The sequence below is a fragment of the Pteropus vampyrus genome, unplaced genomic scaffold (assembly GCF_000151845.1).
Source record: "Pteropus vampyrus isolate Shadow unplaced genomic scaffold, Pvam_2.0 Scaffold528, whole genome shotgun sequence".
Lineage (NCBI taxonomy): Eukaryota > Metazoa > Chordata > Mammalia > Chiroptera > Pteropodidae > Pteropus > Pteropus vampyrus.
Genome location: NW_011889309.1, coordinates 853,322 through 874,067, shown reverse-complemented (window position 1 = coordinate 874,067; position 20,746 = coordinate 853,322). Strand labels below are relative to the sequence as shown.

Genomic DNA, 20,746 nt, shown 5'->3' with positions numbered 1-20,746 from the left:
AGAATCTAGGTCTCTCAATCCAGCTGTTGAGAGGAAAAATGCGATATTGTGTATGAACTGCCTGGAGTTCATTCAGAGTGAGTTTGTATAAATCCAGGGTATCATTAATAATACCCTGTGCATCTTGGTTTCTTCCATTATTAACTGACACTACAGTAAGGAAGAGCTTCCAAAAAATATGATTAAATTTATTTGAGCATTTGTAAAATAGATGAGTTTCAAAAATGCTGAGCATGCAGAATTAATATAATTAGAAGAATACAGAAACATAATCTGAGACACATTTTTGGTGCTGAGGTGCAACAATAGTATCAGAATTGCTGCTGAGATTAACATAGAGTTCAAGGAATAGGGAACACTGTGGGGAGAAGCAGAGGAATATTTTAAAGGTGGAAACTGCTACCTCAGATTTTAAATTTGGCACATTCGGTGCTTCTCAAGGAGTCTCTCCATGATACAAATAGAAATTACATGAAGACCTCAGAGAGTTGTCAAATGGAGCCAGGCTTGGTTTGTAGGGTCTGATGCTTTGTCCTTCGGGAATGGTGAACTACATGCTCCAGTTCAGGCCAGCACAGAGTAAACCAACTATATAGTTTGTGACCAAACCACCCTCCCAAATGAAGAGAGATTAATTTTTTTTTTTTTTTTCATTTTTGAGCCTCTAAGGATTCACTGTGACATTTCGACTACCTACCCGCAAGTCTGGATTGTTCAGTTTATGGGTCCGTGTGTCTGTGAGCTTAGGGCTATATATTTACATGCACTGAATGAAGTCATGTGCTGAATTTGATTCTATTATGTTTAGTAGTATGCCTGTCACATAATATGTACTTTGCAAAGTATTATTCATTCTGTACTCCTCTAAGAATTTAATATAATCTAAGGTTATAGTGTTATATAACACAGGCCAATCAATTGATTATACATAGATAAGCAAACTTTAATTGACTCTTTTTGTCTCCTGCCATGAGTTTAATTTCTCAAAACGCATATCTTAAATTTTATGGAAAAGTGAGAAAAGTTTTAAGGTAAAAGAGGAAAAGAACTTTGAAAATAAAACAACAACAAAAATCTGGCTGATGTTAAGATTCAGTTTAAACGATTGCCAGTGCTTTGGGTGTTTCTAGTAAACATCTAAGTTTCTACTCATCAATGTGTTTTTAAAAATAAAGTAAACAGGGAAAGTAGATTCAAAAACCAAAGTTGGGGAGGAAATGATTGGTAAACGATATCTTTGCCCAAACTAATCTACTAATCTGTGTATATCTCTGGGCCCTGATGACTCGCTTTCCACAGTGTAGAAAGAATTGATCGAAGTATCAGGAAACAAGCTTTGCTCAGAGAATTCATGGAGAATTGGTGAGGTATCTAAGACTGGGGGTGGACATGGAGGTAGGAAAAGAATTCTATAGAACAGGTCCTCGAATAGTGTTTTGTTCAATGTAGTTTTGTTATAATATTGATGAAATGCTATAGGAATTTAACTTGTTTATATCAATTAGCTTGTGGTAAAATTGGTGTCATTATACTCATTTTGTTTTAAGTCACAGAATCTATCAACAACATTAAGTGAAGACTTACTGTATAACTATTTCTCTTCTGTTGAAAACAAGGGAGAAATTACTCTGAAAAAATACCATTACATAACATTAACTTCTCTGCCCTAATAAGGAAGGGGATAGGAGAGTAAAGACAAGAGAATTATCACTCAATCTGCTGTTTTCTTTGACTCCTTTGGGTGACTTCAATCTCTCCTTCCTTGGTGCACCCCCCTCCCCCTCCCCACAGCAGCACTGTAAGCATATCTTACTCAGGATGTGTCACACTGTGATTGTAATTAAGAGACTGAGGTACGGCTCTGCATTTCCAGACCTGGAACACAGTAAACTCTCAGTAAATGTTGATATAAAATGAAGTAAAGTCAACTTGAAGAGAAAATTTAAGAACTGTAAGAAAAAATGCAAGCTAAATCATGTCCAAAATAAACATGAAAAGGTAGGAATTCAGTAGGTCCAGATTCTAGGCTGGATGTTACAGGAAAGGAAGGGTCAAAGAAGAGGCTTCAGAACCATGAATCCTCCATCCTCCATGACAATGCTGACCACTTGCTGGCCAAGTTATGCACAGAGTTGGAGTCTGGCCCTGGGAAAAACCAAAGCTTACATATGCTTGTCTGTCTGCTTATTTGAACTTCAGATTCCGTTTCTGGTTATAGTAATCCCAAGACACATGAACCAACAGAAAGAATATAGAAGTGAAAGTTAAAGAGACATAGAGTTCTCTGCTTAGCTCTGCCATGGTAACCTTGGATGAGACATTTTACCTCTCAGATCATTAGCTCCCTCAACTATAAAATGAGAGTTTAGACTAGATGAACTCTTAAGTTCCCTCTGGGGAAGTTTGCATAGTTTCCTCTAGAACTGCATAGTCCCTCTCTCTGTCTAGATTCCATTCTCTTATAAGAATATTTTCTTAACAGTTATAATATAGATAGAATTTGAATTTAGAAAAATAAATAGAGCATATCATCTGATGGTTAAAACAATTTAGAGGCTAAATATACAAAAGAAGAGAAGAAAAATGTTGAATCTTAGAATGGTGAAACTAACAATAGTAGATTAAGTCATGAACAGGGGATCCTCAATTAGCTACCTCCAAAATCCCTTGATCTTTGTGTGGAAAAAATGAATGTTTGAGATGATTTGGGGGCAATAAGAAAGCATGTTGTTGGGAAGAGGCAAGAGTTGTTCATCTTATTCAACACAAAGGAAAATGAAAGTCCAGAAAGGATAGATAACTCATTCATGTGACACCGTGAACGTGAAGTAAAGCCTGACCCCTGCCTCCTGCCTAGTCATGTTGTCTGATGAAGAAACCAACACTGCTTCCAATGACCATGAGGACATGGTGCCACAGTCCAGTGGAATCGAGCAGTCTCTGGCTAACTTGACTTTCATCAGCTCTGCTGAATTCACACTTGTTGAAAATAGTGTTGATTGCGAAAGGAAGCACACATGAATGACCCAGAGGACTCTTTGGAAGATTTCCTATGGTCTTGGGTCAGGATATCTGGTTTCCATTCCTTCGTCTGTCACTTTAGGCTTTTGCACATAAATTTCCTTCTTTAAGAAGAATCAAAAGACTTATTAAAGATACTTATAGAGTATCATATAATGAAATTCAACGAAATATTTTTAGATGAATTTTTCTCTGGTATTAGTAATTATTTAAAGAAATTACTCTTATTTACTTTTTAAATGTATGTGTATATTTAAAATGTATGTGCATATACATATGTACATATAAGCATTTTAAATATGTACTCACATTTTAAATATACGTTAAAATGTACATATGTATGTATATTAAAATGTGTATTAAAAAGTATAGTGTATACATGCATACACCATTCTTATAAAAAGTGCAGAAAAGTAATTACAAAGATTTCAGGATCACTCCTACAATTTTAGAAATGTAAAAGTATGTTCTCCAGGCAGAGTCTTTCTACCTTGACTTTATAAAATTACTGTGGAAAAATTACACAGAGTCTTATTCTTATTTTCCTTTTAGCTTCTTAGTTATCTTGTGCTTTTGATTGTGACTGTGGGGAAGGGGTGGGATCAAATTAGTGGAAAGAAGTAGAGAAGGGGGACATTGGAGTGACTTAAAGTAAAAGCTCTAAAAATGCCTTTTCCATTTTCTTTTCTTCAATTCATCTCACCCATAGGTTTAGCTCTACTTACTCTAATAACTGAGTTCATAAAAGACTAGTAGAATTTCTATTTCTTTCAGTTCTCTTTTTTAGCATCCACAGCTTTTCCTATAAAGGGAAGGAAAGGATTGACTTATTTACAACACAATCACAATGAGATTTTTCACTTTAAGCAAATAAAGATGCTAGTGAAATAAATGGATTACGTTATTTAAAATTGAAAGCTTATGTGAATAAACCACCACTCAGAAACAAGCTTAACAAAAGTACAGAAAGAAAATGAAAGCCTTGTGACTAAACAAGGTTAAAATGATGCACAATGCTGAGTTTACAATTTAGTACAGCGATTGTTAACAATATCACAAATATCTACTGTCAATGTACAAATTAAATACAAAACCATAAGAGGACAGTGATGCTGCCCTGAGGTTTAATCACAAAGGTTTTGTTTCTTGGTTTGTTTCTAGCAAAATATATTTTTTCCCCATGAAATTGCAAGCTTAGTTTTAATTAAATGTCATTTTACTTTTTACTAGCCACTTTATCATTTTTTTCATTTCCCTGTTTCTCTGCACAATTTGAATTAAAGACAGTGATTTGAAAGCATTATGAGTAAAAATGGTTAGAAAAGCACTGGGTCTTTTTTGAAATCAAGTTCACTTCTGTATTGTGCAGCATGAAGAATAGGGAAAATTTGTCCTAATATCTTGCTGTATCTATCCCAAATCATTCCTTTCATAGAGCCTCGGCAGGGGAATTATGTAGAAATGCAATTGGTATCTTGGTTAAATAGGAAAGTCTCTGGAGTGCATTTCCAAGAGCAGTCCCCTCATGACAGAGGAGCCTAGATTGTACCTTGTAAGAGGAAACACTGTTTCCTTAGGCAATATAGGTTCTTTGTTGAAACTGACAATGGGTAAGATGGTCCATTCTGCCTCTGGATAAACAGAACTGTCACAAGCTGGTCTTCTCCGGCAGCATAGAGCACTCTCTCAGCTCCTAGAATCAAATAGAAAGGTTTTTCCTGGCCTCTTACAACACCTAGGTGGAGTACAACCAAATTCACCACAATTTGAAACTACCATGTAAGAAAGTTCAGAATCTAACAACCATTAGTTCAATCATTCCATTCACTCAGCAAGTTTTTATAAGGCAGCTCTTATATGGACTGTGCTTTGCCTAAGCCCAGTGTTAGGCAGGAGGAAGAACATGGTTATATTCTGCTCCAACTTCTATTATTCCGAACTCCTACTATGCCTCTTGACTTCAAGTGGCTACTTAAAAACCCTTAACCAAAAACAGCTTCCAAAGGAGCATGTATTTATTTGATTTTGTTCTCCTTTACCTTCGTGTAGGATAGTATTCATCCAGATTTGTATGATAAACATTATTAATTAATTTTAAGTCTCAACAATGTCCTTTCAACAAGTTTAATGCCCAGAGCACAGGAAATTGTATCTACTACCTAAAAGTGAGAAAGAGTCCCTTGCTTATCTCCAGCATTTAAAAGGCAGGGATGCTTTTTATATTTTATTTTCCCTAATGTGACCAGCCCTAAGAGTACTTGCTTCATTTCTTACTCAGAGAGAACTCAGAGCTGTGGATGCCTAAGGGAGTCATTCTAACAGACTAGAATTTCAAGGGAAAGAATTGATCCAGCTTCCTTGTCTGATGCTTATAATACATGAAAGTATCACCCTAGTCATGGCAGACCACAGGGAATGATCAGTGTGAATTGTTAAGCTGTCTCTTCAATATTTGCAAACAATTTCCCTGGAGAAGTAGCAAGTTCTTCACCCCAAAATTGTTCACAAATACATACATACATATATACATACATACATACATATATACTTTTTTTTCCACTTTAAGAAGAACTTTTGCTTCAATTGATAGTCTGGAATCATAGAAAAACATGCCTTCCCTTCCAGTTCTTTGGTTAAGATGTATTAGCAAAATGGTGCATTATTCATATTTATAATTGAGAAAATCCTAGTTATCATATGCAACTCAGATCTAGGTAACTTACAGAGTACTGTTGCATTGAAAGAGAAAAGAGTCTGAAGGTGGAATCATCTTAGTAGCAGCATAGAGGCAATGTGATTGAATCTAGTGTTTCACATATCTTTTATCAAGATATAAGGAGAAGGAATGTGCTTTGTGCAAATTAGCCCACAGAGCTTTCTAAACTGAACCAATATGAAACAGACATAAAAGTAAGATCTGTTTTAAAGAATGACCCTCTGCTTTCACATCAAGCCATGAAGATTGCTTGAGCCATCATGGCCTTGATCTCTTCATTTCCCTTATGGTATTTGGGTAGAAACTCAAGAAGCAGTGATGTCCCCAGTTAGCCACATCCAAAATGGTGGCATCTGATATCATCAAATGAATTCCAGGGAGTTGTGCAGCATGCTTTGAAATAAGTTTGCTTTCGATCTTCTATGCTACTTCTGCATATTTTTGTGCTATAAGCAGGGAATACTTTGGAATTTTTCTAAATTTATAGTGATCCAAGCATTCAATTAAGGAGACCATAGACTATTCTATTCTATCAAAGTTTAAAGATACTGGGAAAATCCATTAGGTGTCTTATAGAAGACCAAATGGGCAAAAGTACAATTGAAACCAAGAACATAGATAATAGGATCATTTAAACTTGTATATGTGAAACTTAGATCTGCAACTTAATAACTTAGTGGACTTAGGCAAAGTATTCAACTTTTCTACACCTGATCTGTAAAATGGGGATAATAATATCTTCTATTATTTAGGATTAAATAATGTAATTATTTAATTAAATAGTGTAATTATTTTAGGATTAAATGAGATAAGAAATACAAATTTTGTATCATAGTGTCTGATATATAGTAAGTACTCAATAATGTTATTTTCCTTTATTGATGCATGCTTTCCTTATTTCTATCTAATCTCTATTCTCTGAGTTCATAGAATTCTGATTTTCCTGTACTGTTCAACAAGTAAGTCTATTCAATTCAATAGTTTTAAAAATTGTTCTAAGTATATGACATAGAATAAATAGGAACATTGAATAATATTTGCCATTTTTGCAATAGAAGCTCAAAATCTACTGTTAGAAACATGCCTGTGTAAGTATAAATTAAATAACAATAAATGAAATAATTTGATAAATTAGGCATGGATGTATCTATTATGTGGCAAGCACCATACAAGGAGGCAGAGACTCAAAGTTATATAAGATGCAATCACTGAATTTTAGGGCCCTTAAGTTAGTATAGGGAGAGACATATGGACAAATAACCTCGAAGGAAGGTGGAGGGTACAAATGCTACTAGATAAAGCAGTGGCACAAAGGATGAGAAATCATTTCTATCGGAGGAGTCAAGTAAGATTCCACAGAAAAGAAGATATCTAGGCTAGATCTATAAAAATAAGTAGGTCAGAAGTTAGATAAAATGGACAAAGTTTTTGAAAAATACAACTTACTAAAACTGACACGGATGAAACAGGAAGTCTAAATAGCCTTATATCAGAGCAATTAAATTCATTATTTAAACCTTCCCACTCAGAAAATTCCAGATCCAAATAGTATCATTGGTGATTCCTATCAAATATTTCAGTAAGAAATAGTACTGATCTTACATAATTCTTCCAGAAAATAGAGAAAGAAAGAACTTTTCCAAACTCATTTTGACCAAAGTTGGACAATTAAATACAGGCTAATGTATAAAATTGGCAATAACAGAAATTGTACTTCATAAACATAGATGCAAAAATTCTTTAAAATTAATAAATCAAATCTAACAATATACAAAAATTACATCATTACCAATTAAGATTTATTCCAAAAAACTAAGATTGGTTCTATATTTAAAAATCAGTGTAATTCACCATATTAATAGAATAAATGGGGACAAGTATCATTATTTAAATATATGTTAAAAAAATCTTTTTTTAATATAAAATTCAACACTCATTCATGATTTAAAAGAAAAAAAAAAAAACCTCTCAGCATATTAAGAATAGAAAGGAATTGTCCTAGTCTGATTAAAAAAAAAAAAAAACTCTAAAAAAACCTATCATTAAGATAATTCATAACAATTAACTATAAAATTATTTCTCTTTAAGATTGGGTACAAAGCAAGGATGCCTGCTCTTACCACTTCTAGTCAACATTTCACTGGATATCCTAGCAATTATAATAAAACAAGAAAAACAAAAGGCATAGATAGAAAAAAAGTAAAATTACTTTTGCTTGAATGCAGCATGCTTGTCTATGTAGAAAATCCTAAGGGAATATATATAATAATGACCAAAAGTAATAACTGCATTTAGTAACATGCAGGAATAATACATACAAATCAATTATATTTTTATATACTAGTGGCAAATTATTGGAAAAAATTAAAAATTCATTTATAATAGTATAATAGTATAATAAAACATAAATACTTAGGAATAATTTTTTTAAAATATGTGTACACTGAGTTGAATTGTGGCTCCTAAAAGATAGGTCTACATAGAATCTCAGAATGAGAACTTTTTTTTTTAAAGAGTCTTCGTAAATGTAATTAAGGTAACGATCTCAAGATGAAATCATCCCAGATTAGGTTGATTCCTAAATCCAATGGCAGTGTCCTTATAAGAGAGAGAAAAGGAGAAGACACTGAGACATAGAAGAAGAAGACCATGTGAAGACAGAGGCAGAGTGATTGGTCAGGGAATGCCAATGATCGCTTATAGACACCAAAGCTAGGCATAGAACAAATTTTTCCTCAGAGCATCTAGAAGGAACCAGCCAGCCAATACCTTGATTTTAGATTTTTGGCTTCCTGAACAGTGAGAATAAAATGCTGTTGTTTTAAACTACCCGGTTTATGATAATTTATTATAGCAAGCAGTCCTAGGAAACAAATACAATGTGTAAGACTGAAAATGACAAACTACTGCTGGGAAAAAGTTAAAGACCTAAAAAAATGCAGAGATATACCAGGTTGATAGACTGGAAGATTCCAACATCATTAAGATGTCAATTCCACCCAAATTGAGCTATAGATTCAAAGCAATCTCACAATCAAAATTTTAGCAAGTTTTTTTTTTTTTTTGCAGATATTGGCAAGTTAATTTTAACATTAATACAGAATACAAACGTTCCATTATTTTCACAGTAATTTACAAAGAATGGAGGCTTTATACTACTTTATTTCAAGATTTACTATAGGGTATAATAATAAAGTCAGTGTGGTATTGGAGGGTAGGATAATCATACAGATCGATGTAACATAATAGAGTCTAAAAATAGACTCACACCTATATGGCCAATTGATTTTTTGACAAAAGCGTCAAGGCAATTCAATGGGGGCGGGGGAGGAACGTCATTTCAACGAATGGTGCTAGGAGAAGATAGCTATGTGCAAAAGAAAGAGCATTGCAACTATTTTTCACCACACACAAAAATTAACTCAAAAAAAAACAATTGACTTGAATGTAAAAGTTAAAACCATAAATCTTCTAGAAGAAAACAGAAGAAAATCCCCAAAATTTTTGGAATAGGCAAAGATAACAAAGGTAAGACACAGAAACAATGGACCATAAGAGAAAAAAAAAGTCAATAAACTGGATTTGTTCAAAATGTAAAACTTGCTCTTTAAAAAAGACACCATTAAGAAAATGAAAATACACACCACAAATTGAAAGAACATATCTACAATACATAGAACATGATAGACTGGTATCTAGTATATATAAAGACCTCATAAAACCCAATAATAATGAAAACCTAATAAAAAAAAAAAGATACGAATTTAAACAAATACTTCACAGAAAAATATATACGAATGGCTAGTAAGCACAAGAAAAAATGCTCAAAGTTATTTGTCATCAGGGAAATACAAATTAAAATCACAATGAGATAAGACTACACACTCATTAGAATGGCTACATTTAAAAGACTGGAAATAATAAGTTTTCACAGACTATGGAGAAACTGGAGCTCACATATATTCTTAGTAGGAATGTAAAATGGTAAACCAGTGTGGACACCTGGCATTTTCTTACAAAGTTAAATATACATCTACCATACGACCCAGCAATTCTACTCCTAGAGTTTACCAAATGAAAACATAGCCACACAAAAAACCTATATATAAATGTTCATAGCAGCTTTATTCACATTGCCAACAACTGGCTATGTCAACCAACCAATAAATGAATTAAAAAAAAAAATTGTGACATATCCATACTATAGTGAAATACTACTCAGCAATAAAAAGGAACAAACTACTTACACATGCAACATGGATGAATCTCAAAATCTTTATACTGAATGAAAGAAACCAGACACAAAAGAGTACATGTGTATGATTCTATTTACAAAAAAACTATAGAAAATTCAAACTATCTATAACTACAAAAATCAAATCAGTACTTGCTTAGGGCTAGGGCCAGAGGGAGAATAGACTGCAAATGGGCACAAGGAAACTTTTGGAGCTGATGAAGATATTCGGTATCTTGACCCTCATGGCTGCTTTATGGGTGTAGCTCATCAATTGTCAAAACTCATCAATGAGTTTTGATTGGGTCAAAACTCATTAATTATATATTTTCAATGGATGCACTTCCATGTAAATGTTGCATATAAATTAAAAATCAATAAATTTGCTAAACATAATGAGTGGAAGGATAGCAGGTGGGTGTTGCAAAACATTTCTTCAGAGAGAAGCACATGAACAAAGGCACAGAAGTATGAATATATATGTGCATTATCTCAGAAAATAATTTACAAATTCCCTCCAGGCAGCAATTCTGTCTTGTATTATATCCACAGTCTTCTCTGTGTCCAGAAATAAGGAATAAAATTATATTTTTGAGTTGCATGGAACCTATATACCCACAGGCAGCTGCTTAAAGAGTGCTAGATTTATTATCAGAAGACCGAGTACAAATCACAACCCTTCTTTATCTTTTGAGACCTGTGGAAAGTCATTTTACCTCTCAAAACCTAGTATGAAAAATTATCCTTGTAATGCATTTGCCGTAAGGGTTAAAATAATACATATGAAATGCCAAATAATATTGAAGTACATGATACACATCCATGACAATTGGTAGGACTTCAAAAAACATTTGTTGATTGACATGCCAACTGTTATTTCATTATTCATGTACTCAAATATCTTATTATCTGCATAAGTATTATCTATATGAAACAATTTTCCTAATCAGAGACACACTTATATTCACTTTGGTCAATGAAGTGCCCAGAAATTAGAATTAATTTTAATATTAGGTTGAGCTGAATACAATCATCAAGGTAAATCTGTTCCCCCTAAAACCAGAGCAAGCATTCCAAAGTAGGAGTGACTTGTGGGCTACCCATGGTTTCTAGATTATCTATGTCCTGCTCTCTATTAGTAAAGTCAATGAAGAGTAGGCTATTGTCTAAACAAAAAATAAGCAAACCAAAGATAAATAAGTGGTGGGAAAATGTGGTCACAATGTGAAGATTTCAAGGAGAAAGAGAAATAATGAATATGATAAGGGCATGTGAATGAAAAAAATCAAGGCGAAAGAAGTCCTCTAAATACAGTTGCTTAGAAGAGGAAATGCATATTAGAATATTATTTTAAAGAAATAACCAGACATATTTAATAAAGGACACACTGATTCCTTCTCCTAGGAAAAAAAAAGGATAATATAATCAACCTTTCAAAGACTGATTCATATGAATGTTTGACTGAAATGGCAAATTATAGAAGAGTGCAATTATAGTTGTTGAGACATTCTGTGATTGAAGATCTGATGAGCTTTGTCATTTTTCCATGTTCTGCAATATACTGGGAAGAACTCTATATGACATATAGGGAGATGTGGGTTGGTTTCAGTACATTTTTGTTAGTAAATGAACATCTTTCTTTTTGTTTAAGTGTCAGCAAACCTATGTCCTTGCTTGTCCATTCATTACTCTTGTCTATAACTGTTTTTTTTTTTTTCATTACAGTAGCAGAGTTGAGTGACCTGCAAAGCCTAAAATATTTCCTCTCTGGTCCTTTATAAAATTTCACATGCCCCTATTCTAGATAATACAAAGTTAGATTCAGCCATCAGAATATCTGCATTGATATTATATCAAGAATAGGGTAGATACATTCACAAGAATAAGTAAGAAGGGCACATTGGACTTAGAAGAAAAATATCCAAGTCTAATAATATGAATCAACAACAAAAATGAACGATGAGCCAAATATATTTAGCTCTAGGGTCCTCAAACTACCTCATATTCTATAATCTTATTAGAACAAAATCTTATGGAGACTGATTAAAGTGAAGTTTGTGAAGAATTGAGAGTATGTACTTAATCAGCTCAACCAAAAATGTCTTGCCAAATTTCTCTTTTTCCAGCATATGATAAGTGAAATCAACTGTCCTTCCTACTCACAAAGCAATATCAGCATCTCAGCTTAGTGAATGGTTAATTGTCAGACTGTGTTCAATGCCAATTTTATTCAAATATAATGAGATTTACTCAGTTAAGGAAGTGGGTTAAATGGTATAGTGCAAAAAGCTCTGAATTTGGAAGAAACAGGTTAGCATTGGATCTTGGCTCTACTTATATGAGTAGTTGTATGGTATTAAACAGATCACTTAACCTCTCAAACTCATGGCTTCCTCATTGTAAAATAAAAATATTACTTCTTCAATTATGGTGTTTTGGTAAAGAGTAATATAAACAAAGTAGCCAGTCAATAAATGTTATGACTCATCTTCCATGTCATTATTCTAGAGGCAATCATATTAATTGAAATAGTTATTTCAACATCACAAAGTGATATTGACTGCTACTGCTTACTAGAAAGTCTCTTTAACATGTTTATTTGAGGGAAGAGATTAACTTCTACACTTGGTTTTAATTTGAGTTTTTACCTAGATATGTGATCTTTGTCTCTTCCTAGAGAAGTACGTCATGTTTCAACACATTTTATATATGTGGAATACTTGCTATGTTTTCCTAACAACTCTGTATTCTTTACACTGATTACACAAGCATTTGCAAAATTAATTTAAAATTATTTTTCTTAAAAACAAAAAAGCTTTCCAGAAAGATTTTTTCTTCTCATGGTGTTATTGGGATCCTTTACAGAAATTAACTCTCTAATCTTTTCTGAAACCATTTAATTAAAATGAAGGAAAAGCTTTTCAAATACTGCAACCCATTTCATAATTTAATGGAAGAAATTTTGCAGTGAAATAGAAGTTCAGTTTCAATGTGCTGCTTAAATAGAACCAACCATAAGGCAATCTGTGTATTTCTGTTCTTGTCTCATTGAGGGGCAGGATTCATCTTTGGACTTCTGTCTGACTATAACTAAATCCTTAAGCCCTAAAGCTATCTATGTCAGAAAACAGCATAAAGCCAAGCTGGAAAGAAACCTTCCATTTCTAAGATTGATTTTCAGCTTTGCTTGCTAATCTATCCCTATTTATCATCTGACCTTTAGATTTTGGGACCATATCTATTTGCTTAGGCTTAGTCCTCTTTTGTAAATAACTCTTCTGCACTTGAACCTTAGTGTGCTGCCACCATACTCTTTCTGCTTAATTGAACTTCTGTCTTGTTCCTTCCAGACAGCCTTGATGTGTTGCTATCCACATCCCAGCATGACCCTGTGTCTTTGGTTCTTCCTGGGTTCTAGTGTAAGCATGTATAAAATGAAAATGGTGTTCTCTCAGGCACTCTGCACAGATCTATTAAAGACAAATAAAAAGGCCCACTGGAGATACGAACAGTATTCTAATTTCAAGAACAGATTTTCTTATTGCTATTACTAATGGTAATCTAAGTGGTGGTTTTAATCAAATTATTTCTATATCAGTTTAAAAGAGCCAATCTGGAAATTATAAGTTTTAAATCTCAAAATATTTCTTTTTAAATATTAATGTGGCCTGAAGAATGAAGAATATGGCCACATGCACATTCTTAGAAGAACCTAAAAATATCAAGGGAAGAAAACAATGCTACATATCACCTGACTCATGAAAAGCCCACCTAGATATTGATAGGGACTCACAAATAGCCCTCGAGAAGTTTAACACAAACCCTTACACTCTGAGCCAACCATAGTACTTCTTAATATTTCAGTAATGAGTCGTGATCTTCAAAGTGACTCTTTTCATTTTCCATCTCTAACCAAAGTCCATGTGCCTAGCTTACTCTTCAATGGTTGCCTCTCAGAACACCGTTCTGTGACTCACAGGGGACAGTACTCTTCAGAAGCACTGAAAATGACAGCATTTCCATTAATGGAATAAAAATGTCCACCAGTGAAATTAACAAAGCATTGTGTGTATATGTGTGTATTTGGAAGAGGGCAGCCAAAATTAGAGTAGAATATTTATCTTTATTTTAATAATGTAATATTATGCTACATTTTTATTTCATCAGATTGATTACAGGAAAGTCTATGTTTCTCCACTTTCCAGACATGAGACTTTGCTTTCTAACCTTAATGTATGTACTAACTTGTGACCTAATAATCTAAACTGTAAATAGAGCAAAACACCATGTCCCCTTACACAGAGGTCAGTATTTCTTCAACCTCAACTTCCTAAATCCCACCTTAGAATGCAGAAGTGAGCAGATCATACTTTTGAACACTCAAAGTAGCAAGCTGAATGTCTCCACAATAAAGTTATATGCTTTTCTTTTAGACCCTTACTCAGAATTGTATATTGACTCATTTCACTTACAATTTATGGCAACCTTGGTTAACCAGTCCTACAGATGTTTTGAAGTAACAAACTGTAAGTGAAGCAGGGCAGCAACTGAGGGACAAGAACAAGAAGAGAGGGAAGCAACTGTCAATAGATGGCTACTGAAACCACTGAGAAGCAAAAAGCAAAGAAAGACTTTTAAGAGTACAGAGTTCAACAATAGCAATTTTTATTGGATAATTCTTAGTCATCAGGTTAGGTACAGAAAACAGTTTAAAGAGGCTGGAAATGTAGAAGTTGCTATAATGATTAGATAGGTGAGTTTTTATTCTTTCGAAAATTTACTTAAATAGAATATTTTGTTCCTTGATAAAATAGGATAGTTGAAACATTGCTAATATAATTTTGTTTGACCATTTTACATTATTTTCTCTCTTGCTCTTGCATGTAGGGTCTACATATCCAGAGAGGGAAAGCCCATGTGACCTTTGCCCAGTGAGTGCATACTTAACATAAGCACGATCAGGTGCTTGATGAATATCTAGTGATTATTATGATCGAGAACTTAATAACAGGGTCTTTTCTGATTAATGGGGCTACAAGTTAATATCTTTTCATTCTCTCTTTGCACTTATTCGTGGGTTGGGAGTGGATAGAGTGACTATAAATTGAGCAGTCATTGAAAAAAAAGTAGAATGTTCTTTTTAGAAGTATGTATATAGCTTTGTCAGAATATCTCTGATGGTTAAAGAATGAGATATCCAAAACTTTACTCCTATGACTCATTTTATGATTTGTATATAATTTATCTTAACTAATTTCAATTTCCAAGATTTTCATAACCACATTTACCGTTTGCAACATTTTAAATGGATTTGCAGTTAAAAAAATCCTTGGTTTAATCAGAAACAATATTTATTACTTTTATAATAATACCATTCATGTGCCAGGAAACCAAGAGGTATTGACAGCTACTGTAATCCTACAGTTCTGCTATGCCGCAGAAGTCATTTATGCTTCTACTTGTATATAGCATTCCATAGAAACCCTTCTCTTTATGTTAATGGATGATGATTTTTCAAACTTAGTCTCTCATCTAAGAATTACTCTTGTCTTTTATCACCATAAAGTTAAACACAAAAACAAAACCAATCTCACTTTGAACAAGATTTTCTCTACCAATTCCTTTGCTTCTGCCTACTGAACCATCATTCTTCCAGATTTAAAATGTGGGAGTTATTTTTGATTTGCCTGACCTCCTCCCTCCCCAAATCCATTTTTAGTTGCAAAATTCTATTGCTCTTCTGAGGAAACGTATGTTTTATCTGTTGCTTCCTTTCCATTTTTCACTGTTGTCTGTCTAATTTCGTTGCCTCCTCACTTCCTGGATAACTCCCACAGCTTCCCTACTAGCCTCCCTCTCTCTAGTTTCTTCCCCATCCAGTCAATCTTGAGTTCCATTAACAATATTTTAAATTCTGCTTTTATTTTGTTATTCCCTAGTCTCAAATCTTTATTGGCAACTTATTATGTACCATTTCATATCTATAAGACCATTTCATATCTATAAGACCATGCATACAAGAAGAAGCTCCACAAGCATTGAAACAATACAGAATTATTGTCATTAGTATCAATGATTGTCACATCATTAAGTCATCTCACTTGTAAGATATGACATAACGTGACCCATCTTCTCTGAAGTATAATCTGATTTGAAACTGCTAGCCAACATGTCACCTTGGGCTCTAGCTAGGTTGAGCTCAGCACTGTCAAGAGCAGCACATGTCCTGCTCTTCCCTCCCCACATGTCTCTCTAGAGGGAAACACAGAGGTTGCATGATAGTGCAGGTGGGAGCTTTCTATATTGTGAAATGATCAGACATACATGGCTCGTCCAAGAGCTCTGTTCTTAACTCTGTCTTGTTTGTTTCATTAAAGCCTTGGGATGAAAATAGATTACATTTTTATCAAATTTATAGATATTAAAAGTGAGGGAAAATAGAAGCTATTCAAGATAACAAGATCAAATTCAAAAAGAACTCCAACAATAGCTCAAAGTGAAGATCACAAAATACAACAGAAATAAATAAGTTTTGAATGTTAGGTTCAAAAGTACAACTGAACTGAATAGGGAAGACCTCTTATAATACTTATTACAAAATATTTCCAGGGATATAGATCAGGATGAGGGTGAGCACATGGAAGTAGAGTGAGGAGGAATGGATTATTTATAAGAGAACTACAAATCGAGTCAACAGTTTTGCTTCTAAAAGAGCAAAAGCACTCTTAGGCCATGTTAATAGAATTATACTGTCTAGAACAAGTTACATTGTGTTCTTCACGGATTGGATAGTTTGAGAGTATTTTCAGTTCTGGTTGTTATATGAATTGATAAACAAATACATGAAGAATTGTGTAGGATCTAGAAATCACATTAGTACTTAGATTTGTTTTCATGTTTAACTTGATGGGGGCATTAAGAAAGGACATAGTGTCCATGTTTTAAAGGACTATCCTAAAAAAGAGAGTAGGATTGTTTTCTATAGCAAAAGGAGGGAAAAACTAGACCCATTGGTGAAAGTTTGGAGGAAGTAAATTTTAGCTCAATAGAAATTTTTCTGTCAGTAAAAGACATAAACCAGTGAAATAAGATATCTTAAGAAATTAACTTCTTGTCACTAGAAATAGTCAAGTATAGATTGAGTGACATCATCTCAGGAACTTTTTTTTTTTTTGGCATTCTTAGAGTGCAGAGAATTAGACTAGATAATCTGAAGGTTATCTTCTTTTCATCTCTAAGGTGTAATATTGCTGCCACATATCTGAAATACTCTCTCTTCTCTATACAATATTAGTTATACGTGCTCTTGATTCATAGCCATCTTTGTCTTCAGTAGAGTGGGAGCTCCTTGAAGGTAGGGATTCTGTTTTTTATCCATATACTCTGGGCTTCTATAACTGCTCCTAAGGAGCCGAGTCAATATATTTCACCGAATTATGAAGTTCTACCTAGGAAAACCTTACCTACCCTTCAAAGTCTAGCAGGAGTTCCCACTTTCCACAGGAAGCCTTCCCTAATCATTCCTATAACTCTTATATTCCTATAACTCTTATATTCTGTGCTATATAATTTACCACAATGTAGTTCTCTATATCTTTACTCATGTAATGTTGTTTAATCTGTGCCATACTTATTTCCTCAGCTACACTGTCAGTTCTCAATGAATAAAAGAATATTCTTTAAAAATTATGCTAATTACTTATTATCATGCTCAATACTGAACTAATTAGCAATAAGATACTTGCTGATTAATTGAAAAATAATCTAGAAAATTTTAACGTTAAAAAATACTCCACTTATTAATCACCAAGAAGAAAAAATGTAACTTTGTAATAGAGAAACATGGCACATGTTTCAAAATTAAACATCACCAGTCAGACAACATGTTGACATTACTGAAATTATCTCTGCGTCATTTTTGCTGAAAGTTAGTGACCTCAATCTAATTGTGAGAAAACATCACATAAATCCAAACTGAGGAACAGTCTACAAAATATCTGACTAGCAGTACTCTTTAAAAGTGTCAGGGTTATGAAAGACAAAGTAAGACTGAAGAATTTTTACAGATTGAAGGAGATTAAGGAAACATGACACTAAATGTGATGTGGAATCCCAGATTGGATCCTGAACTAGAAAAAAGACATTAAGGGGAAAAGTGGAGAAACTCTAAGTTGGTCTGTTGATTAGTTAGTAGTAGTATAACAATGTTAATTTCCTGGTTTTAATAATTATACTGTAGTTATGAAGATGTTAACATTAGGCAATCTAAATGAACACCATACTCTTTGCAACTTGTCTGTAAGTCAAAAATTATTTTAAAATAAAAAATAAATTATATTTTGGTTTCATTGACAAATTAACAAGAGAATAGTGTCTAGGCAAAGTTGATATGCTTCTAAGAGGGAATAATCATTAGAGATAAAGAACTTGAGTGTGGCCAAACAACTAAGACAGCTACCTTTAACCAAAACAAAAAGGTACAGTCAATTCTTGTTATTTGTGGTACTTATGTTCCATAGAGTTGCTGCAAACACTGAATTAGTGAATACTGAAGAATTGCTCTTAGGAGAAATGCAGGGTTGGTTTCTTGCAAGCCTCTAGTCATATTTTCACCAACTGATCAATACATAACCTTGTTTTATGTGTATTTCTGCTTAAAGACAACTTATTTAATATGTACAATTGGTTCATTATCATTGAACTTATGTCCAACAGCACTATAGCTGATGCCTGAATGAAGCTTATCTAGCACATGCATTTTCTTCATAAGGCACATCACAGCTTATTGTGCTTATGGACACTAAATAGCACTTTAGCATTACACCTGGAGTCCATTTTAAACAGTGAAATCATCAACAAAAAGTACAAAAATGCAAAAAAATGTGATACTAAATAGATCTCAAAGAAGACACAGTATGAGAGCTATAACAAGAAGGCAGAGCATTGCCTTGTTTGACTTCAGCTGGGAATGTGTGTTTCAGTTGACACAAATTTTTCATTGCTCTGTCCATGTCTGCAATGAGCATAAAAGTATTGCCAGTACTAATGTGGGTTTTCAAATAAATACATTTTAGTGAGTTGGAGAATTTTCAAATATGGAGTTGAAACACATCTAATAACTGTACCTTTAAATACATCTAGTGACTGCAAATTTATATGTCCTTGCTTTTAGTGAATAAGAGAGTAAGAATAATATTTGCATTGAATTCCTGAAGAATTAGAAAATAACTGACAATTCTTCAGTTTTCAAAACCTGGCAGAAAGAGTGGGGCTTCTTCACTGAGACTTGCACATTTTAGCATCACAATTTTTTTTAGAGATGGAGACAGTCCATGGAAATCTGTCTCTGAATTTTCATTCAGTAACAGGGTATTTTAATTTTATAATTTAGTTCTATCACAATTTATAGTTTTTTCCCCAACTCTGTCTACACTGAGTACCTTTCAAAAATCCTGGCTTTATAAAATGATATTTATCTACTTTACATTTTTGTCTTCAGTAAACATAGCCACAACCTGAACTTCACCATTATCTGAAACTGCTTAACCTTCAGGAAATCCTCTCTTGGTGATCACATATCCACTCTTCACTTCTATTCAATCAATTCAATTTCTATTTGTGACATAAATACTTCAAAATTCCTACCTATTCCCCAGCCAGTTACTCTCTTCTAGCTGTACTTAAACTTTATCTCTACTTAATTGGTACCGCTTATGAAGTCATTTCAGTTATGTTTTCACTAGCACTACAAGATCTATTATCTTTTGACCTTTCACATTTTTTTTAAATTTTCCGAACTATGTTCTAGAGTAATCATCCTTTGTTTCCTCTTTTTTTTTATTCCTGGTCTGCCAAGTATTTCTGCAAAATTCACATATTGTTTTAAAAAAATAATAATAATTTACTTAATCAACCTTCAGCAAGTCTTTACTGCTCTTATTCCTATTTATCCACTGTTGAATCCCAATTGCACTGACTGGATCTGCCAAACATTCTCTTCTTTCTACACACATACTGCCAATACTGTAGTTCAGAGGGATACATAGATCACTTGTCTATGGTAGTAAGTTCTTAACTAGTCTCTTACATTCTGCCCTGCCCACTTTAAAAGCTAATTAATCATTTTAAAGTAGACAGTTAATCATCCAACATTCTCCCCATAGCTATCTGGCAAAATTCCAAACACCTTTACATGCCATTCATGTCCCTTTATGAAATGATTTCAGATTACTTGGGTTGATCCCAAGAATAAATGTGCCTGTTAAGAAAAGCTCGTGGTGGCTAATTGGGCTTAAATTTGTAAACATTCTCTAATAGTCATTGCTAAACATGGGCCTCCCATGCACTCTGCATTTCAGGGAAAAGCCACAGACTGAGACAAGCCTCTTGCACTGTGCTCTTTTTGTCTAAGTTAACCCTTATAAGAGAGCATCTAGGGTAGAAATTTGACCAACGGGACTAAAAGTTACCCTGTCCAATCAGAACTGAGGAACTATATCTTCATATGCATTTGCACTGACCAATCAGCGCGGCTCCATTCCGATCAATCAGCATGGTGCTATTTGGACCAATCAAACTGTGAAAATTTAGAGTCCTCATTTGCATAGAAATGGACCACTCTAGGACTGGGGAAGCCACTCTTTTCTAAATAATCCAGCTTTGCCTCTTCCTCAAAGGAGTTATCTTTCAGTTTCCACCAAAGACTGCATTTCCCGCGGCCTGAACTATAACATCAGAGTTGCCTCGCCTGAGCTGCCTCACAGCTGAATCAAGAC

The 20,746-nt window shown here is 33.8% G+C and overlaps 1 protein-coding gene across 1 annotated transcript; it reads right to left on the bottom strand.

The window, feature by feature from the left end:
* Positions 1-3,354: 3,354 nt before the first annotated feature.
* On the bottom strand, positions 3,355-20,525 carry BLID (BH3-like motif containing, cell death inducer). Its single transcript, XM_023525114.1, is given in 3 exon segments — positions 3,355-4,542; positions 4,545-4,706; positions 20,492-20,525. Coding segments are annotated over 3 exon segments (288 nt in total). The 3' UTR covers positions 3,355-4,450.
* Positions 20,526-20,746: the final 221 nt, after the last annotated feature.